Raw genomic sequence first — 23,746 nt, forward strand, 5'->3', positions numbered from 1 at the left:
GAACCCCCAGATGACCTGCTCAACCCCAACCAAGCAGTTATGCGTCCTCCAACCTAGGTGGTAAGACCGATGGACCAGCAACTGTCGCAGATCACGGGCAGTCCCCTTCGAGACCTGGACAGTATAGTAAAGGCAGCTTGGATGCTGGGTCCACTTAGATTTCAGGTTCTACTGTATGTGCTACCTGGTGTAACTGGCAAGGGAGATGCACTGGCCTAAGAGGTTAAGAAGCCTCAAACTTACCCTTACTTCCAGGATAAAGTCAAACATCAGTACTGGTGAGACTGAAAGGGAGCATGGCAAATTGAAAATGCTCATACCCCACCTTGACCTGCAGGTACAACCTGTGGGACTACAGGACAGGTAAATGAAAATGCATATCCAAAACGTTCAAGGACAGCATCAAATCTCCGGGGTTGAGGGTATACAGGATCTGAGCCAATTTCAGCATTCTGAATTTGTCCTTCCGCAGGAATGCACTGAGGAGGGGGGGAATCAGAGGCCCGAGCTAGGCCTGGGGCTCAAGACCTTTTTTGGGACAAAGAAGCAGCAGTACATTCTCTGGCACCAATTGGAAAGCAACAGGTGTAACTCTTGTAATAAGAGGTACAGACAATATTACCACAGTTGTTATGGTGTGGGAGAGATACTGGGTGGGGAGGAAATAAAGAGTAGGGCCTAGCTTTGTAAATTATTTGCAAAACCTATCTGTCAGAATTGATGAATTGTCAAATGAAGGTAAGTGCTGGTGCCTGCCAAACACTGAATGGGCATACACCGCTGAGTTCAAACTAAAGCAGTTTGCTGGCCACTATGGCAGGTGAAGAGGCTCTGAAAGAACTGAACTGGCTAGGAAGGCTGTCTGTAAACAACACACTCCTGGGTATTGCCCCTACATTTATAGAATTGGAATGGAAACTGTTTTGCCCAGTGAACAGCCTCAAGGAATACACTGCAGCTCCGCTATCTTTTAAGAGTTACAAAGAGTTGAGACGCATCACACACCATAACCCTTAGTATTGCCTGTATGGTCAATGGAGAATCAGGTGGACTTCATCCACTCATGTCTTAAGCACAACAATGCAGTCTGTGGTATCTAAGCATGCTCAAAAAACATGCTTGGCCACATCCTGTCGGTCATGGACTCTCTGTGCCAGAGAGCCAATAAGGTCCTCCCTGACTACTGGCAAGATCTTGTTGGCGTGCCTCAGACATGTGGCATTTACAGACCGCAATGCCGGGTTAGCAGACAAACTTATCACTCATTCTGTATTCTCTATCCAGGGGGACTGGGCTGGAAATAAATTGGGGTTCACCTTACTGACAAGGTCCCTACAGTGAGACTCAGTAGTAGGGTGCTTGGAAAAAAATCTGGATAACCAGGTGGCAGCATTTATCGACTGGCCAACTTCTGGTTAAAAGGCTTGGTTTCAACCATGTAGTCATTATGGTATCAATAAGGGCACAATTAAATGGGAGCAGGGTCTCATATTGGCAGCCCAAGCTGCACAATTTCTAGCAAATCATTGCTTTTTAGTCATGGCAGCAGCTGCAATTCTAGTACTTTGGCTGTCCTCCAAACCACCATGGCAAATGTGGCACTTACTGCTATTGTGTAGAGGTAAACTGTCTCTGCGTCCACTCCCACAGGTCTTTTGTAAATAAAGGTATAGGCCATCAGTAATACAATAAGGAGCGCAAGCCATCCTACTGACCATCATCAGTATCCTGATGTGCACTTTGCTCTGGTACAGTATCAGAGTCAGAACCAAAAGAAATTAAGCCTCTGCTGAAAGCTGCAACAAATTAGAGGCACTGGGTTAGAGCCAAGTTGCATGACAACTGGCTGTGCTTTTGTAATTCTGTAGCACATCCCTGGCAGAGCTCGAGCCACTGTCAATTCTGAATCTGACATGGGTGTTGGCAATTCATAATCCACTAGTCAGGACGGCAGGAATATGCATGGATCTCAGGGCTGGTCTGGACGCCTGTACTGCATCAATACAGGTTGGGTAACTGGTCCCAAGTGGAGAGGCGGGGATGGGGAGGAAACAACTGTAGGCCTTTGTAGTTCTATGGGGCCTGAAGGCATGTCAGAGGGAGCATGAAGAACAGTGATGACTTGTAGAATGATTTCTGAAGGACTCAATCTGCTGTGTTGACATTGGCTAAATGAACTCATGGAGCATCAGGATCAACTGAGATATCATTATGGAACTGGAGACAATGAAGAAGCGGAACTTGTATCTTGACCCCACACGCCTTCTCACTGAGTCAGAGGGGCAGGATGGGGCCAAGTCCCACTTCACTTGGTAAATTAACCAAAACTTTTCAGCAAGAAGTTGAGCAGTTGAGAGTATGGCCATGGGGACCGGGCCCACAACTAAGAGCAGGATCTATGCTAAAACCACAACTTAATGTGTTCCGCGATGTACAACTTCACCTCAAGTCTTTCATGAAAATCAGGCTTTTTGTTGCAGTAGCCCCCCATGTTTTGCCTGGTATTTGATGCAACTTTGACTGAAGTGCACTGGGGCCCTGCCAACCACGTCCCCAGTGCCAGGGTTCCTTCCCCCAAAAATGTCCAATTGGTAACTCCTTTAACACCCTTTGTAAGTCTCTAGTAAATGCTACCCCAGGTAACTAGGGCCTGGGGTACTAAAGAGGGTCCCTAAGGGCTGCAGCACGATTGTGCCACTTTAAGGGACCCCTCACCAAGCACGACTGTGCCACTGCACGTTGCGTGGATTGGTGCAGACAAAAGTGAAAACACAACACAGCTCACAGCCTGTGTGCCATGTCCCCTAACACTGCATGCAATATGTAAGTCACCACTACAGAAGGCCTTACAGCCTTAAGGCAGGGTGCATTATTTTACATGTGAGGGCATATCTGTAAGAGCAGCTAGGCCCCTGCTATATCTTTGTCGATTCTCAAACATAGTAAGTGAACAGTGAAGCCATTTTAAATACATGTGCTGGAAACTGGTCAAAACAAATTCACGAGTTACATGATGGCTTCACTGAAGATTGGGATGTTTGGTATCAAACATCTCGTATTGATAAGCCCACGCCAATATCAGTGTTGGATTTACCAATACATGCACCCAGAGGGCACCTTAAAGGTGTCCTCTGAACACCTACCAGTCCCTGGTGTGCTCACTGACTACTTTGAGCAAGCCTGCCACCACCAGACACGAGTCTGGCCTCCTAGGATGAGAGCCTTTGCCCTCAGGACGCCCAGAACAAAGGCCTGTCTGGGAAGCTGGTGTAACACCCCCTCTTACAGGATGACCTGCTGATTAGCCCCCTTGGGTCGGCAGCTCCAACACAGTAAGTGGTCATATAGGGGTCCCAAGGATCAGTAGCCCATTGGCTACTACCCTACACGCACCTAATGCCCCTAAATTCAGTATTTAGCGGAGCCCCTGGCACCAGAAAAGCAGAACCTGCTGACTTTAGAAGAAGGACATAAAAGAGCCGCAGAAGAGGAGAAGCAACAAGTGACCTGCCCGCTGGACTTTCTGCATCCCTTGTTAAAAACTGTACCAAAGTCGACTCGTTCTGCAGCTGTTGACTCCAGAAACCTGGGAGGACTGCCTGCCTTTGAAAAAGACTCAAGACCTCCTGGGAACATCAGTTCTGTTCTAAATAATCTCCAAAAGAGAAGACTGAGATCTCTGAAACTTCCAAGACCCGCTGCCACCAATGCACCAGTCGCCTCTGTCCCAAGCTGAAGTGGACCACTGGAGTCAACAGAGTTCCCCAGCCCTCCAGAGTTCGAGTTCACCATGGTTTCACCCCTCTCGGACTACTGATGCCACCTGCAGCCTTTGCAAGCAGGCCCCCTCAACGGCAACTCCTCCAGTAAGAAAAAAAAAGGCACCTCAGCATCTGTCGAACCTGGGCATTGGAGAAGAGGATCAAAGAAGATGTCCCCCTGTTCCTGAGCATCGCAAAGCCTGAGCCCACTTGCTGGTTCAGCCCAACTGGCTTCCTAGCCATAACCTGCAGCCTCTTTTTGCGGTGACTGATCTCCACTGAAATTCATTGGGCAACAGACGCTGAAAACCACGGCTGCATCCGGATGCCCCAGTGCCTCTCAAAGTGACCTATTGGTGCTGCCTTGGACCTTTCCACATACTTACCGTAACAGAAGGTTGGTCCTGTAAGTCGCTAAGTACCAGTTTGCAGAACTTGTTTTCCCCCCTACAGTATAACATTGCAAAACCCAAATTGCACTGTGTCCACTTTTTAAAGTTAAAACAATTCCTATGTAAAACATACATACTTGAACAATTTTTCTCTGATGCCTAAACATATATAAAGATACTTGCTATTTTTTTTATAAATTGGCGTGGATCTACTTTTTGAGTTAGCCTGCCATAGGGGTGACTTATAGTGACCTGGTGCAGTGACCTGTGGTGAAAGGGTGAGCGCACCTTTTCATGCAGGCTGCAATTGCAGGCCAGCAGACACATTTTGCATGGGCTCCGATGGGTAACAAAACATGCTGCAGCCCATGGGGAACCTCTGGTGCCCCAGTGCTCTGGGTGCCTAGGTACCACATACTAGGGATTTACATGGGGGCACCAGTATGCAATTGTGAGATGCAGAAAGTCAGGGGCAACCAAATTTAGAGGGAGGGAGCACAGTCGCTGGGTTCCTGGTTAGCAGGAACCCAGTGAACAAAGTAAAAAACACACTGGCAAGCAGGCAAAAAGTAGGGATAACCCTACCAGAAAGAGGGATCTTTCCTACAACAGTGAAGACCAGGAGTCGGCTATGCAGCACAGCATGGGAAAGTACCCTCTTTCTTGGCATGGCCATTTTCTGCCTGTTGTCAGTGTGTTTGACTGCGCTCCTCCTAACCAGGACCCCAGCAGTTTTGCTCTCTCCTGTAAATTGTACCTTTTTCTCCCCACAATTGGCATACTGGTCCCCCCAATGTAAGTCCCTAGTGTATGGTACCTAGGTACCCAGGGCATTGGGGTCCACCAATAGGAAGCCCATGCAAAGGGTTCTACAGGCCTGGCATTGCAGCCTGCGTGAAACAGGTGCTTGCACCCATTTTCACTACAGGTCACTGCACCAGGCCACTGCAAGTCACTCCTATGGTAGGCCCTCTCAGCCCACAGGGCAGGGTGCACGTACCTGTGTGTGAGGGCAACCCTGCATGAGCAGAGGTGCCCCCACAAACACCAGCTCCCTTTTTTTGGATTTCGTGAGTGTGGGGAAGCCATTTTACCCCTAGGTCACCACCTATGTCCAGCTATATAATGGTAACCTCGAACCTGGGCATGTTTGCTATCAAACATGTTGGAATCATACCCCAATACTGTTGCCAGTATTGGTTGTATAATCCCATGCACTCTGGGGGCTCCTTAGAGGACCCCCAGCTTTGCTCCCACCAGTTTGCATGGTTTTCCCAGGCAGCACCCCTGCTGCCATCCTACAGACAGCTTTCTGCCCTCCTGCTGCTTCAACAGTTCAAGCCCAGGAAGGAAGAACAAAGGATTTCCTTTGGGAGAGGGAGGCAACACCCTCTCCCTTAGGAATTAGGTGTTACATGGCTTGGAAGGGGTAGCCTCCCCAAGCCACTGACATTCTTTGAAGGGTACATTTGGTGCCCTTCTTGCATAAACCGGTTTGCACCAATCCAGGAACCCGTAGTCCCTGCTCTGGCGCAAAACTGGACAATGGAAGGGGAAATGATCACTCCCCTGTCCATCACCACCCCATGGGTGGTTCCGAGAGGTCCTCCAGGTGGCCACTTGATTCTGCCATCTTGAATCCAAGGTGGGCAGAGGCCCCTGGGAGCATCTGAGTGACCAAGAAAGGCAGGTGACATCACAGCCCCCTACTTATAGGTGGTCACCGTGCTAGTTGACCAATCCCTTTGTTAGGGCTATAAAGGGCCTTCCTTTTGGGTGGGTCCTCAGATTCAAAATGCAAGATTCCAGCTGGACTCCTCTGCAACGTTTACTTCAACTTCCGGCCACTGGAACTACAACTGGACATGACAGGAACCTACAATCTGCAGCTCCAACGACTTCGCTCTGCAACATTGTTTCTCCGGCTACTTCCAGCAACTGCAACTGAAGATTTGCGGCCCTCAGAGGGTGCACAGCCAGGGCTGTGCACCCTCTGAGGGCGGCAAATCTTCAGTCTGCACCAAGAAGAAAGAAGGAATCTCCTTTGGAGTGAAGGAGTCACTCCCATGCATTGGCAGGTATAAACTGCAACGACGACCGGCTGCGTGGATCTTCTCTCCTGCAACTCTGAGTGGATCCTCCAACACAGGTGGTGGTCTGGAGTGGTCCCCTCGGTCCTCTCTACCAGCTGTTCATCTTGGGAGGTGGCGAGTCTTTGCCTCTCCTTGCAGGAAGGTACCCCTGTGCAGCGACTCTTGCAGCTACCAAGGCTGGTTGGCTCCTCTTCCAAGGGATCTTCAGGCTCCGTGTAACCCCAAATTCAAGCACTCTTCTCTGCAACAGTCTCCTGCCTTCTGCTCCAGTGACAGGAGCTCCTTTCCAGGTATGGGGAGTGGGCCTCACTGCGACTCCTGTGCCTGCGAGCAGCCTGTGGGGGCTGCATCCTCAATTTCTGGCCCTCCTCACTGCGGAGGGTCGCCTGGGACTCCCCTCAGACCTTCCTGGTCCCCAGCAGCGCAGCAACTCCTCTCCTGCAACTCTTGCCTTTGCCAAGACTTGTTGGAAGTTTTTCCACACCACTGACGGACTGCAATTCTTCTACTGACGTGGGACAGACGCCATCACTTCTGGAACTATTTTTCTTTTCCTGCGATGCATAGCCGACTCCTGCCCTCACAGTCGACATGGTCCTGCATCTCCAGAAGGGAGGGTTAGTGTCTCCTACCTCAACCGGACTCTCCAAGTGGAACTGGACTTGGTCCCCTTCATTTGCATGTCCTCTTCTGTCAGGATCCATCCTCTGAACCTTCCAGTCTTGCTTGGGTCTTGAACAGTCCTTTTACAAAGTTTAAGAGTGGATTTGGGAAAAAACAGGTACTTACCTCTTCTCTCCTGGTCGCTGGGGGGGCACTCTGGTACTTACCTTTTGGGGTTTATAGTTCCTCCAGCTCCCTTCTACATACTCCAATTCCTTGGGTGAGGGCCTGCTGTTCGCATTCCATTTACTTAGAATATGGTTGGGTCTCCCATAGGGTCTCTATTATTTACTGTTACTTCACTGTTTTCTATTGCTTTCTAAGCCCACTGCTCATTACTAATGTGTATATACTAGTGTGTTTGCTCACCTGCTAGTAGAGGATTGCCCTTTACACTATTTTAGCATTTGTGTTACCATAATAAAGTACCTTTATTTTTGTAACACTGTGTGGTTCTTTCATGTGTGTAAGTGCTGTGTGACTACAGTGCAACTGCATAAGCTTTGCATGTCTCATAGTTAAGTCTTGGTTACTCATCCACAGCTACCTCTAAAGAGCCTGGCTTCTAGTCACTACCTACACTTTACCAATAGGGACTATACCTGGACCTGGAATAAGGTGATAACACCATAGGTGCTCACCGCACACCAGAGCAGCTTCCCACAACAGTCAACCTGGTCTTGCATCTCCAGAAGGGTGGGTAGTGGCTCCTGCCCCAACTGGAAACACAAACTGGACTTGGTCCCCTTCATTTGCAGGTCCTCTTCTGTCAGTGTAGGAAGTTGGCTCCGTATATACTATTTCAAAGTGAGAGATAGCATGCACAGAGTCCAAGGGTTCCCCTATGAGGTTAGATAGTGGCAAAATTAGATAATACGAATGCTGTATTTTGTGGTAGTGTGGTCGGCAGTAGGCTTATCAGAGGGTAGTGTTAAGCATTTGTTGTACACACACAGGCAATAAATGAGGAACACACACTCAAAGACTTACTCCAGGCCAATAGTGTTTATATAGAAAAATATATTTTCTTAATTTATTTTAGAACCACAAGATTCAAGATTTGAAGTAAATACATACAATGCAAGGTACTCCACATATGTAAGTAAGGAACTTTGAATTAGAGCAGTAACAAACACAGTTTTAGTTAAAATGGCAATAAGCTATTTTAAAAGTGGACACAGTGCAAAAATCAACAGTTCCTGGGGAGAGGTAAGAATTGGTTAGTTTTACAGGTAAGTAAAGCACTTACAAGTTCAGTTTCCTGGGCATAGGCAGCCCACTGTTGGGGGTTCAAGGCAACCCCAAAGTCACTGCACCAGCAACACAGGGCCGGTCAGGTGCAGAGGTTCAAGGAGGGCCAAAAACACACAGGCGCCTATGGAGAACAGGGGTGCTCAGGTTCCAGTCTGCCAACAGGTAAGAACCTGCGTCTTCGGAGGACAGACCAGGAGGGTTTTGTAGACCACTGTGGGGGACACAAGTAGGCACACAAAACACACCCTCATTGGCACAGGGGCAGCCGAGTACAGTGTGCTGAGCAGGCGTCGGGTTTTCAATTGGAATCAATGGAGGGACCCGGGGTCACTCTAGCGGTGTAGAGAGGCCACAAGGGGGCTTCTCCGGCCAGCCACCGACTGGGCTAGGCAGAGGGCCGCCTGATGGTCACTTCTGCACTGGAGGTTGGTTCCTTTTCGGGCCTGGGGGCTGCAGGTGCAGTGCTGGGTCACGGCATTGGGTTCTTTGTTCCAGGCAGTCACGATCAGGGGGATCCTCTCTGCAGTGTTGGTTCTTTGGAGCTCGAGCTGGGGGCTTCGGGTGCAGTGTGTAAAGTCTCACGCTTCAGGCGGGAAGAGTGAGTTCTTTAAAAGTTGCAAAAAAGTTGCAAAGTTGTTGCTGTTTTTGAGCAGTGCCTCTGTTCTCTGGAGTTTCTTGGTCCTTCGGTTCAGGGCGGTGCTCTGAGGATTCAGAGGTCACTGGTCCCTGTCAGATGTGTCGCTGTACAGGTTATTTGAATCTGGAGACAGGCTGGTAGGGCTGGGGCCAAGTCAGTTGGTATCTATCGTCTCTGCGGGGCTTTCAGGTCAGCAGTCCTTGTTGTAGGTTGCAGGAATCTGATTTCCTGGGTTCTGGGTGTATTTAGGTCAGGAGGGAAGTAGCCAATAGCTACTGTCCTGGAGGGTGGCTACACCCTCTTTGTGCCTCCTCCCTGAGGGGAGTGGGGCACATCCCTAATCCTACTGTGGGACCCCCTCCAATCTCAAGATGGAGGATTTCTAAAGGCAGAGGTCACCTCAGCTCAGGGAACCTTAACCTAACCACGTGCTTTGTGTTTGCCAAGGCTTGTTGGCGGAATCTAGCGATGCAAACCAGACTGCATTCATCCATCCGGCATGAGACATCTTCTGCACCAACCAGGAACCCGCATCTGTCTTCTTGGGTGCAATTATGACTGTTGCTACTCACTGGTGGTTCTCCTTTTGCCCCTTCATCTGGGTTAGCAGGGGCTCCTGTTCTCCCTGGACTCTTCAGTGCTTCTTGGACTTGGTCCCCTTCTTCAACAGGTCTTCAGGTCCTTGAATCCATCGTTGGTTCTTGCATAATCTTCTTTCTCATGTTCTTGTGTGTTCTAGGAAAGTTACTGTGAGTTACTCCTGCTTTCCTGGGCTCTGGAGTGGGTTCTATTACTTACCTTTGGTGTATTCTAATACTCCCAGCGCCCCTCTACACACACTTGCCTAGGTGGGAACCTGACTTTCGCATTCCACTTTCTTAGTATATGGTTTGTGTTCCCCCAGACCCATTTCTAACTATTGTGATTTTCACTAGTTGCACTGTTTTTACAGCTATGTCTGCATTCTAGTGAATATACTGTGTATATTACTTAGCTCCCTATGTGACTATAGCCTCTAAGGTATTTTTGGCATTTGTGTCACCAAAATAAAGTACCTTTATTTATGTAACACTGATCATTTTCTTTCTTGTGTCCGAGTACTGTGTGACTACAGTGGTACTGCATGAGCTTTGCATGTCTCCTAGTTAGGCCTTGGGTGCTCATCCACACTACCCCTAGAGAGTCTGGCTTCTAGACACTGTCTACATTTCACTAGTAAGGGATACCTGGAGCTGGTATAAGGTGTAAGTACCTTTTGTACCAGCTACACACCAGGCCAGCCTCCTACTAACTGGCAGTTATTCGCAAAGTTTTCTTTAATGAGTGCCATATGGTCCAAGATGACAGCAAAGAAATAAAACACAATAAAAAATTATCTTTGCAATGTTTGAACTACCAAGTCTTTCTGTTGTATCAGAGTGAAGATAATATGTAAACATGTCTAATGGAATGAAAACAACACTTATTCTAGCCTGATAAAAATGGAAGCAGACTTGATACTTCCAGTGCATCCAAACACACTTTCTTTCCTTCCTCACAGCTCTGCTTACCCTTCACTTTCCCAAGGTGCATTAGATGACCAGAAAACAAACATTACGCCTTTTAATTGCTGGAGTATCTTAAGGCCTGGGTAGCCAGGCTTGGTCACTTTTTTCCCCACATTTAACAAATGGATCAAGTGACATACAAATCATAAGTAAGCAAACTGTCACATCCTTACAACAATTAACAGAGGATCTTTACTGTGTGTGTTCAGAATTCATAGGAAAAAGCAACAAAGTATGTTTAAATTGTGGAATATATGATTTGTATTACTTCTGGCATTTAACACATGACAAAGTAAGCGAAACATGGGAATCACACCAATAACCAAGATAATGCATTAAACAAATCTGTAAAAAGATGTGTGTGTACTTCCAAAAATATAGTAAATTCCACAGATATTGTATACTTACATAAATACTAGGTGTAGGTGGATTCAGTTTGTCCTTTGGCAAAGGAGGGTATGGTGGAGGTGGAGGACGTGGGGGCGGGCATTTATCCAACAAAAGTTTACTGTTCAATAAACCATTTTTATGCAAATGCCTGAAGAAAAAAATACAGCAGACATGGAGAATTAAAAATGGAACCTAGCATTTGCATATTGCCCCTAAACAAACAAACTGAGCATGACAAAAAACAGTCAACAATAGGTGTTGAGGTTTTTCACTGAGACAAAGTTCGTGTCAATACTATCCCACCTGAGCAGCCATCTGCAAACTATTGCTTGTAGTCTTTGTCAAGTACAAAGTTTTGCTCTTGATCGTGCTTTGAGAAAATTAGTATCTCTGCACTAAAGTACAAATAAACCAAGTGAATGAGAAGCCATAGAAACAAGACAGTTGTGTTGCCAGCAGACAAATTGCTTTTTCTTTAAAAAAAAAATCCAAGACCAACCTTCGATACAAAAATTGTTAGGGCCAGATGTAGCAAAGGGTTTTTCCCATTCTGTGTCAATGGGAAACTGTGTTCGTACATATGGCCCTTAGTCTCTTAATATTGTTCTGCCTTAGAATCGAGCTGCACTCAGTTTTGGGGCACAAAATAAAGCCTGTGGAGACTCTATAATTTTATATTTATATTAGTTGGGGAGTTGTGGAGGAGGGACCTTTGTATTTTCCTCTTAATTTCCATGATAAGCATATCAAATTGGACATTGTCAAAGTTAAGAACAGCAACAGAAAGGCCGTATTCAATGTATTTTAGGAACTGGATATCCACGTACGGACAATGGAGGATTTCAAGATAGTTTATTTCTGCTCAACCAATAAATAATAATTTTAACATTTTATTTCAACCCTTGGCAGCACTAATTTACATGTCGCACTCTAAACTATTCACTATGTCCAACAGTAGGCTACTGCCGTTTTTTTCTTTTAAAAAGCAATCGGCATACCTTTCCAAAGTCATTGGTGCTAATAGTCTTTGCAGGCCCGTTAGGAGATCAATATTGCCACACCTAAACTACACTAACTGTTGTGCATACATGGTATCTTTTGTGGCTATACCAGTTTGGACTTTTCATTTGGTTAAAATAGCAGTTTTACACCACAAACTGCTGAGAGGGGAAGATGCAGGCAAGTTGTTGGACACTGAAGGAAAAAATGCAGATCTGTGAAAAGAATAATATAAGAATACTGCAGTGCAGGTGCAGAGAAATGACTCCCAAGCGTCAGTAATAACAGATTAATCAATGCAACAGCTACTGGCAGTCATTTCATTATCCATCCTAGACAGTGTTAGCACTCACTAATAAAAATGTTGAAGGCGTTCCTTGCCAAAGAGCAGTAAAATAGCAGCAAGCATAAGTGCCTGAAATCTCGGAGAGATGTTGAGAGATCAAAACCTTGATGGGATACACCCATTTTAAGTAAAAGTTTGCATATTGCTTTCCGCCATCTCTAAGTATTGAGGGGACCTTGCGAGAATAAGAAGGCAGCACTAAACCTATAACACATGAATAAGTTACATGTATGAAGGACTCATAACAGGATATTTTCAGGCACAGGAACTGAAATGGGCATCATTTTCTTCATTCACGTTTTTTATGAAGCTTTTAACTCATCAAGCTAAAATGAAAGCAAAACAAAATGTCCTTTGTTACTAGCCGGGAGTAATAATGGCTAGAAAAATACCTGTTCTTGGTTATATTTTAAAACATGTCGAGAATGCATGCATAACGATCAGTTACGAAATTCACTTACCTGCACGCTTTTAAAACCTCAATGGAGTTGGGATATATGGAAACAGACAGTGATGGTGTAGTTTGAAGATTGTGTTTATGGTAAAATTGTAGAGGTTCAGTTTTCATGGGGCTCTGAGAGTCCTCCAAAACCTCTCCATTAACTGTAATTAGTCCACTGTGAGGGCTATTAAGGCTTGTAACACTGTTAGTGGTAGTCTGTTCGATAGATTTTGGAGAAGGTGTCGCAGTGGACATGGCTGAACAAGGTGATGAAGCAAGAGAATTCTCAGTCTTTGTATGAACAGCTGGATGAATGTTATTGAGTTTGTCACATGTTACAGCACCCACGTTGTTACTGGATTTTCCCATCAACAAGGCAGAGAGCTGAGGATTGTCTGAACTAAGTAAACCTGGTGACTTCGGATCTCCATGGCTAGGGCTAGAAACAGCATCTATAGTCACCTGATTTACATGATTAGGAAGTCCCTCCACACTGGCAGTGCTGTTAGGCGTCAATTCAGAGTGCCTTTTTGTTTCAGGCACTGAAGACGAGTTTACTGAAGGCTTGCTCTCTTTGGTTAAGGAAACGCCTTGGAGTCCACCTGAGGTAGCAGTGTGAGAGGAAAGGTGATTGAGAGCAGCCCCCTGTGTTAATGAATTGCTAGGCATGGTAGGATTTCCAACCTGATTTGAAATACCAGTGCCAGCTCGATGGAGATGCTGGGAAGGCCCAGTGGAAGAGAGAGGTCGTTCACCATTAGGACCTGCCAAATGTGAACTCTGACTTTTGTGAAGGCCCTGGAAGGCAGAAAAAAATTACATGTTTAGCAAAACGGATTAAAAGCCTCGTGGCATTCAATGTGCCGAGAATACACTATTTAATTGTTAAAGAAAAGGTCATTCTATTCAGGTGCAATTTGTGCCATGCAAGTGAACATGTCTGTAACCTGCAACACTGCAGACTAATACAAAATTATGTGGCCCAGCTCCACATGTATACAGATTTAAAGAACATAAAAGCAGCAGAAGTGATTACAAATTCCAAATTTTTTATCTACTCTAACATCTAATACTTTAATCCATAAGTTTATGATCGGTCTGAAGCGTCAACAAAGTACAGTGCATGAAAGTAATTTATTGCAGCGCATCACAGGAAAGCAGATTTATAAAAAAAAAATATTTTCTAGGTACACTAGCCATTTGTACATTTACTGTAAGGTTGTGTTCATGGCAGGGGGTAATAGGTTTCTATGGTTACCCGTAGCACATGTGTGCTCTAAGAACTGCAATACTGTATTAGTGTGAACATTACAGGTGTCCGCCTAAGTAGTGGCAGAATTACTGAGTCTTGCGACACTATGGGCGCCACAGAGTGTGGTGATCTTCAGACCACCAGACTCGTGGTGGCAGTCAGGACCACCTCTGTTGTAGCGGTCCGACCACCACAGTAAAACCCTGGCGGTCTGTCCGCCAGGATCCATGATCCCAGGAGCCTGACGGTGGCAGAGATCATAAACCGCCAGGGTAGAGCTGCATGCAGCGCTGCTCTGTGGATTACGACCCTTTTCTCCGTCGGCCTTTTCATGGCGGTAACACTGCCAAAGAAAACAAGCAGTGACCTATTGTCTAACTGTAAATGTTTATGCACTTTAGGAGCCCAAATCATGCACCTCCAACAGCATGAATTCTATTTTTGTGACACAGATTGTAAAACAACAAGTTACTTACCTTTGGTAGCACGTTATCTGGTAGAGACAACATCTAGTTAGAGATTCCTTACCTTTGAAATTCCCCCCAGACTGGATACTGCAAATTTTCTTGAGCAGTACCCAAGTGCGCTGTTAGGTGGCGTCTATCAACTCTGTCCGTGCTGTCTGCACCAGATAGGACGTTGCGGTTCCTATATAGGCTCCACCTCGCCATACTGACATCAGTTCCTTTTCACAACTTTTCAAGCCAGAAGCTCAGAGCCATGAAGAAGCCTCACTACTGGTGCATCAACACTAAGGCCATGAAAGAGGAATCCCTGCAGCTAGAAATCAGTTTGCAGAGCAGGGAGGATGGCAGGACTGGTAAGGGATCTGCAACTAGACACTGTCTCAACCAGATAAGGTATTACCAAAAGGTAAGTAACTTGTTCATCAGAGAGACTTCTAGTTGCAGATTCCTTACCTATGAATAGATACCCAAGAAATACCATCGCTGGAGGTGGGTCTGTGAGCCAAGATCATACTAGAAGGTCCTGCAGGATAAAACAGACAAAATACCTGCCCGACAGACACACCTGTCCAGGCAGTAGTGTCTGATAAACGTGTGGAGAGAAGCCCAAGTTGCCGTCTAACAGTGATCGTGGCTGTAGCTCCGGAAGAAGGAGCACACAAGCCTTCAGGTGGTTGATTTGTGGCCAGTGCGTAAGCAGATCTTAATGTAGAGTATGACCCATCTGATGATGGTCCGCTTCTGCACTACCTGACATTTCTTCGCACCCACATAGCTGAAAGAGTTGATCATCCAACCAGAACTCTTTTGAACGATCGAGGTAGAAAGCCAACGCTCTTCGAAATAGAATCTCTCCTCTTCCTTACAGCCACGTGGGGGTGCGTAAAAAGTAGGTGTAGGAAGCTGGCTTTCTATATACTATCTCAAAATTAGATATAGTGTACACAGAGTCCAGGGGTTCCCCAGAAGCTTAACAGTGGCTAAAGTAGAGAAAACCAATGCTCTCTTTTGTGTTAGTGTGGTCGAGCAGTTAGGCTTATCAAAGGGTAGTGCAAAGCATTTGTTGTACACAGACAGACAATAAGGGAAGCCAACACTCAATGGACTAACTCCAGGGCAATGTTTTTTATATAGCAAAACTATATTTTGTTAATTTATTTCTATCGCCACAAGATTCAAGTTGCAGGTAAGTACAATTATAAGTACAAGTCTGGGACCCTCTGGATTCAGGCTGCAGGCGTCGTTGTGTTGGACAGGAGGGGTCAACCCAGGGTGAGCACATGCTCAGAATCGCCTGGGGCCCAGCTTTAGTCGGTTGTGCCACCTGGACACGGGCCATGGGTGTTGGGTGCCAAGTGGGCAGGACTCGTGGAAATAGGTTGGTTCTGGAGTCGAGTCCTTTGTTAAGAGTTTCTTTCTGCAGCATGTGTGGCCTTCTTTTAGCAGGGCTTTAGAAGCTAAAGACAGGCCGGTAGGACCAAGTCAGTTTGCATCTTCAGTCTTCTCTGCTGGGGGCAGCTTAGAAGTCCTCCTTTCATTTTTCTTGTGAGGTCGCCAGGAATCTGATGAGCTAGGTTCAGGGGAGCCCTTAAATCGTGGATTTAGAGGCATTACAGGGGGCAGAGGGCAGTAGCCAATGGCTACTGCTTCTAAGGGCGACTACACCCTTCTGGAGTCCACCCCTTTGGGGAGGGGGACACAGACCTAACCCTATTGGTCCCTACTGCGCCAAACCAAGATGGAGGATTTTACAAGGAGAGGGTTACTTCAGATCTAGACATCTTAGGGGTGGTCCCAGTTCAAGTGGTCACTCCTTGTTTTCCCCAATTTTCCGGCCGGACTTCCCACCAAAAGTGGGACTTTGTCCACGGGGCAGGCATCTTCACTCGCTGGAGTGCCCTGGGGCACTGTAACAAGAGGCCTGAGCCTTTGAGGCTCGCTGCCAGGTGTTACAGTTCCTGCAGGGGGGGGGGGGTGAGAAGCACCTACACCCAGTTTAGACTTTGCTTCTTGCCACAGAGAGCATAGAAGTGGCAATCTGGCACAGACTGGTCAGTCCTGCACTAGAAGTTAGACTAAAATACAGGGAGGGCATCTCTAAGATGCCCTCTGGGCCCATTTTTCAATAAATCCAGCACTGGCATCAGTGTGGGTTTATTGTGCTGGGAAGTTTGATACTAAAACTTCCCAGACTTCAGTGAAGCCATTATGGAGCTGTGGAGTTCGTAATGACAAACTCCCATCCAATATACTTTACATGCCACACTGCATTTACAGAATGGACTTGGACACTGTAGGGGCATATTTCTCACGCAGCAATGCACTTGCCTGTGGTACAGTGCACCCTGCCTTAGGGCCTGCTAGAGGGGTGACTAAAGTATGCCACAGGCAGTGGTTTGTGGGCATGGCACTCTGAGAAATGTCCACTCTATGCCTTTTAGTGTGGCAATCGAGCGGCTACAGTTGATAGCTTTTTGACCTTCCTCCTCAAGTCTGCGGCATAATCTTGGCAGCCAGGCGTCCCTCCACCAAATCCTATATGTGTCATTGGCATGGTGCACAGACAAGTCTGTTGACTCTCTCTCTGTCCCTCCTTCTGAGGTTCTGTATATTTTTTCCTTGGTCCAGCAGGACTCTGTTATGAGCACTCTTAAAGCTTATCTGTCTTATTTCCTGCTTTTTGTTTTAGATTGTCTTATCTACATTCTTAGTTAAAGTCCCCTATTGTACATAAGTTCCTCTCGCATACCTTTTTCCTCCATCCCCATTCATTATGCCCCAATAGCATCTGTAGGAAGTTGCCTCTGTATATACTATCTCAAAGTGAGAGATAGTGTGCACAGAGTCCAAGGGTTCCCCTTAGAGGTTGACAGTGGCAAAATTAGATAACACTAATGCTATATTTTGAGGTAGTGTGGTCGAGCAGTAGGCTTATCAAAGGGTAGTGTTAAGCATTTGTTGTACACACACAGGCAAAAAATGAGGAACACAAACTCAAAGACTTACTCCAGGCCAATAGTTTTTATATAGAAAAATATATTTTCTTAATTTATTTTAGAACCACAACATTCAAGATTTGAGTTAAGTACATAAAATGCAAAGTACTTCACACAGGTAAGTATAGAACTTTGATTTAAAACAGTAGTACACACAGTTTTGGTTGAAGTGGCAATAAGCTACTTTAAAAGTGGACACAGTGCAAAAATCAACCGTTCCTGGGGGAGGTAAGTTTTGGTTGGTTTCTCAGGTAAGTAAAGCACTTACATGTTCAGTCTCCTGGGCATAGGCAGCCCACCGTTGGGGGTTCAAGTCAACCCCAAAGCCACAGCACCAGCAACACAGGGCCGGTCAGGTGCAGAGGTCAAAGGAGGGCCCAAATAACAGACACCTGTGGAGAGCAGGGGTGCTCCGGTTCCAGTCTCCTAGCAGGTAAGTACCTGCGTCATCGGGGAGTAGACCAGGTGGGTTTTGTAGAGCACTGAGGAACGGGGGTGGGACACACAAGCACACAAAACACACCTTCAGTGGTACAGGGGCGGTCGGGTGCAGTGTGCAAAGTAGGTGTTGGGTTTTGTGTCGAAATCAGTTGACTCTGGCGATGTAGGCAGGGCACAAGGGGCTTCTCGGGGCAGCCACCGACTGGGCTAGGATGAGGGCCGCCTGCTGGTCACTCCTGCACTGGTAGGTGGTTCCTCTCAGTCCCAGGGGCTGCAGGCGCAGTGCTTAGTCCAGACGTCAGGTTCCTTTGTTAGCAGGCAGTCGTGGTCAGGGGGAGCCTCTGGATCCTCTCTGCACGCATCGCTGTGAGGGTGCAGGGAGGTCAACTCAAGGTGTTCACGTCGTTGGAGTCGCCTGGGAGTCCTCTCTGCGGTGTTGGTTGCCCTGAACTCGAGAGGGGGCGTCGGGTGCAGTGTGTGAAGACTCACGATCCTGGCGGGAAGTTGGAGTCTCTTTGAAGTTGCTAGTTTTGTTGCTGTTTCTGGACAGAGCTGCTGTCCTCACAAGGTTCTTGGTCCTTTAAGTGCAGGTCGGTCCTCTGAGTCCTCAGAGGTCGCTGGTCCCGATGGATGCATTGTTATACAGGTTCATTGAGTCGGGAGACAGGCCGGTAGGGCTGGGTCCAGGTCAGTTGTCATTTCCGTCGTCTCTGTGGGGCTTTCAGGTCAGCAGTCCTCCTCCTTTCTTCAGGTTGCAGGAATCTGATTCCCTGGGTTCAGGGTCGCACCTAAATACTGAATTTAGGGGTGTTTAGGTCTGGGGGATAGTAGCCAATGGCTACTGTCCTGGACGGTGGCTACACCCTCTTTGTGCCTCCTCCCTGAGGGGTGGGGGCACATCCCTATTCCTATAGGGGGGAATCCTCCAAAAGCAAGATGGAGGATTTCTTAAGGGAGAGGTCACCTCATCTCAGGGCACCTTAGGGGCTGTCCTGACTGGTGGGTGACAACTCCTTGTTTTTCTCATTATCTCATCTGGAGTTGCAGCCAAAAGTGAGGGCTGTGTCAGGAGGGGTGGGCATCTCCACTAGCTGGATGCCCTTGGGCGCTGTAACAGGCATGAGCCTTTTGAGGCTCACCATCAGGTATTAGAGTTCCTGCAGGGGGAGGTGAGAAGCACCTCCACCCAATGCAGGCTTTGTTCCTGGCCACAGAGTGACAAAGGCACTCACCCAATGTGGCCAGAAACCCGTCTGGTTGTGGCAGGCTGGCAGGAACTGGTCAGCCTAACACTGGTGTTTGGACTGGTATACAGGGGGCATCAGTGTGGATTTATTGTGCTGAGAAGTTTGATACCAAACTTCCCAGATTTCGGTGTACCATTATGGAACTGTGGAGTTTGTAATTGACAGAATCCCAGACCATATACTCTTTATGGCTACCCTGCACTTACAATGTCTAAGGTTTGGCTTAGACACTGTAGGGGTATAGTGCTCATGCAACTATGCCCTCACCTGTGGTATAGTGTACCCTGTCTTAGGGCTGGAAGGCCTGCGAGAGGGGTGACTTATCTATGCCATAGGCAGTGGGTTTTGGGCATGGCACCCTCAGGGGCGTGCCATGTCGACTTAGTCATTTTCTCCCCACCAGCACACACAAGCTGTGAGGCAGTGTGCATGTGCTGAGAGAAAGAACCCCAGGGTGGCATAATACATGCTGCAGCCCTTATAAATCTTCCCTGGCCACAGGGCCCTTGGTACCAGGGGTACCAGTTACAAGGGACTTATCTGTGTACCAGGGATGTGCCAATTATGGTAACAAAGGTACAGTTTAGGGAAAGAACACTGGTGTTGGGGGCCTGGTTAGCAGGGTCCCAGCACACTTTCAATCATTACTAGCATCAAGAAAAGGCAAAAAGTTAGGGGGTAACCATTCCAAGAGAGGCATTACCCTACACTGGGCAACATGCATGGCATGGTGGCTGGTTGGGAACTGAAGTGGTCTGAGGTCCCTTCCCTAGCCACAAAACGGATTAAAGGCAGACTGAGGGGGAAGAGGGGCCCCTGCAAGGCCCAAGGATCTGATAGTAGCTCGAGAATTTTTGAACAGCTCTTGTGCAGCGTCTGCCTTGTCTGTGAAGGGACAGTTGCCATCAAAGGGCACATCCATCAAAGTAGCCTGGACATACCCTGAAAAGCCTGACATCCTCAGCCAGGCATCAAGTCTCAGGGTCACTGTTGACTAAACAACTCTGGTTAGTGAGTCTGTGTCCTGTCCGCAACAGATGATGAACTTTGCAGTGTTTCTCCCATCAGCAACTGCCTGAGAGAGTAAAGCTTGGCCCCCTCCTTGACCTATGGCAGCACTTGTGCAATCATATCCCACAGCGTGTGGGATAACAGCCCAAAAGGCATGCAGTGTTCACGGACTGCAAAGCTAAGATGGTGGAAGAAAAAAATAATATTCTCCCCAAGTTTACCCAGGATTTTTCGGTTCCCTATCCAGGGGGTGTGGAAGGTAACACACCCTGGGAAGTGGAGGCTTAGATAACCAAGCTCTCAGGGTTAGGATGTTGCATCAGAAAACGTGGTTCCCCTGGAGATGGGCGATGGCGGCAAGCAATTGCCCTATACACACGAGCCTCTGATCTAGGTTTGAACCCGGTATCCCAGTAGGACATCCGGGAGGGCCTCCTTAAACGGGAGCATGGGTTCGGAGGAGGAAGCTCCAGGTTGAAGCACCGCTGTCAGGAGGTTAGTCCGGACTGCCACCGAAGACAACTCAAGGTTCAAGACTTCAGCTGCTCTTCTCACTATCATAGAATAGGAAGCTACCTCCTCTGTAGCACAATCAGGGGAGAAACCATGCCAGTATCTGTAGAAGTATTCATTCCGGTGGCTTCACCAATGTATGTACGCCAGTCCATAGAGTCTTGGAGTTGATATTCTAAATGGTCCAGCGACCCCTCCCATTCTTCACCATAACCACGCCCATAAGAAAGGGGCTCAGGATCTAACATATGAGGCAAGGCTCATGCCGGTGTCTGATTTGCCATCCTACGACATCCATCTGGCGCTGTATCAGAGCCGGAGATAAGAACGGGGATGGTGCCGCCTATGGGCATGAGCGGTGCCGGGATCATCAGCATCGGGACGGTTATCGAGGAATGTCTGAGTGGTATGACAGTGTAGGAAAATGGCTCCTTGTTGCAGTTACCCCCCCCCCCGGGACTTTACGCCTGATATTGATGCGGACTTGACTGAGTGTGTGCTGGGACCCTGCTAACCAGGCCCCAGCACCAGTGTGTACCACAACTGGCACACCCCTGCCACACAGATAAGTCCCTTGTAAAAGGTACCAGTGGTACCAAGGGCCCTTTGACCAGTGAAGGTCCCCAAGGGCTGCAGCATGTGTTGTGCCACCCTAAGGGACCCCTCACCTAACACATGCACACTGCCACTGCACATTGTGTGTGTTGGTGGGGAGAAAAAGGCAAAGTCGACATGGCATCCCCCTCAAAGGGCCATGCACGCAAAATACTGCCTGTGGCATAGGTAAGTCACCCCTCTGGCAGGCCTTACACCCCAAAGGCAGGATGCACTATGCCACAGATGAGGGCATAGCTGCATGAGCAATATGCCCCTAAAGTGTCTAAGTCTATTCTTAGTCATTTTAAGTACAGTGTGGCCATATTAAGTATATGGTCTGGGAGTTTGTCAAAACGAACTCCACAGTTCCATAATGGCTACACTGACCACTAGGAAGTTTGGTATCAAACTTCTCAGAATAATAAACCCACACTGAAGCCAGTGCTGGATTTATTAAAAAATGCACACAGAAGGCATCTTAGAGATGCGCCCTGTATTATACCCAATCCTTCAGTGCAGGACTAACTGGTCTGTGCCAGCCTGCCACTGAGGGACGAGTTTCTGACCTCCTGGGGTGAGAGCCTTTGTGCTCTCTGAGGCCAGAAACAAAGCCTGCACTGGGTGGAGGTGCTTCACTCCTCCCCCCTGCAGGTACTGTAACACCTAGCAGCGAGCCTCAAAGGCTCAGGCTTCGTATTACAATGCCCCAGGGCACTCCAGCTAGTGGAGATGACCGCCCCCGGACACAGCCCCCACTTTTGGCAGAAAGTCCGGGGAGATAGTGAGAAAAACAAGGAGTCATCATCCCCTCAGCCAGGTTCACCCCTAAGGTGGCCAGAGCTGATGTGACCCCCTTCCTTAGAAAATCCTCCATCTTGCTTTGGAAGATTTAGCCCAATAGGAATAGGGATGTACCCTCCTCCCCAAATGAAGGCGGCACAAGGAGGTTGTAGCCACCCTCAGGGACAGTAGCCATTGGCTACTGCCCTCCAGCCCTAACACACCCCTAAATTTAATATTTAGGGGTGACCCTGAACCCAGGAAATCAGATTCCCGACGACCTCACAAGAAGGACTGCTTAGCGGAAACCCCAGCAGAGAAGGAAAGGAGACAGCAACTGACTTGGCCCAGGCCCTACTGGCCTGTCTCCTGCTTCAAAGAACCTGCAGAAGAAAAGCGACGCGTCCTGCAGGTCCAGGGACCTCTGAAAAACCTCCAGAGGACTGCTTGCATCCCAGAGGATCAAGAACTCCCATGGACTGCGGCCCTGTCCAAAGAAGAACAGAAGAAGAAAAAGCTTCTGAAGGACTTCCTCCTCACTCCAGAAGCACGAGTCCCCACCACTCTGCACCCGATGCCCCTGGCCCATGTCCAGAGAAACCAATGCCGCAGAAAGGACCCCCAGGCAACTCCAACGACGTGTTCACCCTGAGCCGGCCTCTCTGCACCTCCATGACGACACCTGCAGAGGGAAACCAGAGGACCACCCTGACCGCGACTGCCCGGTAACAAAGAAACCCGACGCCTGGAAGAAGCACTGCACCTGCAGCCCTCAGGCCCATGAAGAACCAACCACCGGTGCAGTAGTGACTAGCAGGCGGCCCTCACCCTTACCCAGTTGGTGGCTTCCGAGAAGCCCCCCCCTGTGCCCTGCCTGCATCGTCTGAGGGACCCCTGTGTCCCTCCATTGATTTCAATACAAAACTCGATGCCTTATTTGCGCACTGCACTCGGCCGCCCCTGTGCGGCTGAGGGTGTATTTTGTGTGCCTGTTTGGGACCCCACCAGTGCTCTACAAAACCCCCATGGGCTGCTCCCCGAGGACGCAGGTACTTACCTGCTAGCAGACTGGAACTGGAGCACCCCTAGTCTCCATAGGCACCCATGTTGTTTGTGCCCCTCTTTGACCTCTGCACCTGACCGGCCCCATGTTGCTGGGTGTTTGGGGTTGACTTGAACCCCCAACGGTGGGCTGCCTATGCCCCGGAGACTGAACTTGTAAGTGCTTTACTTACCTCAAAAACTAACCTGTACTTCCCTCCCCCAGGAACTGTTGAATTTTGCAGTGTCCACTTTTAAAATAGCTTATTGCCATTTTATGCCAAACTGCGTACATTATTGTTTTCATTCACAGTTCTACTTATACATATGCAAAGTACCTTACATTTTATGAACTTACTTGCAATTAGACCCTTGTGGTTCTAAAATAAAGAAAATAATATTTTTCTATATAAAAATCTACTAGCCTGGAGTTAAAGACATTAAGAGGGTGTTCGCATTTATTGCCTGTGTGTACACAACAAATGCTTAACACTATCCTCTGATAAGCCTAACTGCTCAACCAGACTACCTCAAATAGAGCATTAGTATTATCTATTATTGCCTCCGTCAAGCCTCTTGGGGAACCCCTGGACTCTGAGCACACTATCTCTCACTTTGAGATAGTATATAACGAGCCAGCTTCCTATAGACAGATATCAGTCCAGATGCAGGAATGGATCCATGGGTGGCCCTCTGTGCTGAGGTCAAAGTCGCTAGTTCAGAACCTGAAGGGACCACATTTTAATTCTCAGGCCTAAAGGCACTCCAGTGGCGTCAGACTACCCAAAAATGAGGCACATGGCCTCAAAACCTTTAATTGGGCAGGGGAGCTCAGCTCCAGGTAACTTGTGGGGAGGATGCGGATTCAACCCAGGCA

The 23,746-nt window shown here is 47.9% G+C and overlaps 1 protein-coding gene across 2 annotated transcripts in view; it reads right to left on the reverse strand.

Annotated features, from left to right (window-relative positions):
* Positions 1–23,746, reverse strand: part of KDM6A (lysine demethylase 6A) — a 709,557-nt gene that overhangs the window by 313,884 nt on the left and 371,927 nt on the right. For both annotated transcript variants that reach the window (XM_069204190.1, XM_069204189.1), the window contains 2 exons: positions 12,544–13,322; positions 10,756–10,885 (listed from right to left, as the gene is read on the reverse strand). In XM_069204190.1, the coding sequence (XP_069060291.1) occupies positions 10,756–10,885; positions 12,544–13,322 (909 nt within the window). The remainder of the gene's footprint in view (positions 1–10,755; positions 10,886–12,543; positions 13,323–23,746) is intronic.

Source organism: Pleurodeles waltl, chromosome 8 (genome assembly GCF_031143425.1).
Source record: "Pleurodeles waltl isolate 20211129_DDA chromosome 8, aPleWal1.hap1.20221129, whole genome shotgun sequence".
Taxonomy (NCBI): Eukaryota; Metazoa; Chordata; class Amphibia; order Caudata; family Salamandridae; genus Pleurodeles; species Pleurodeles waltl.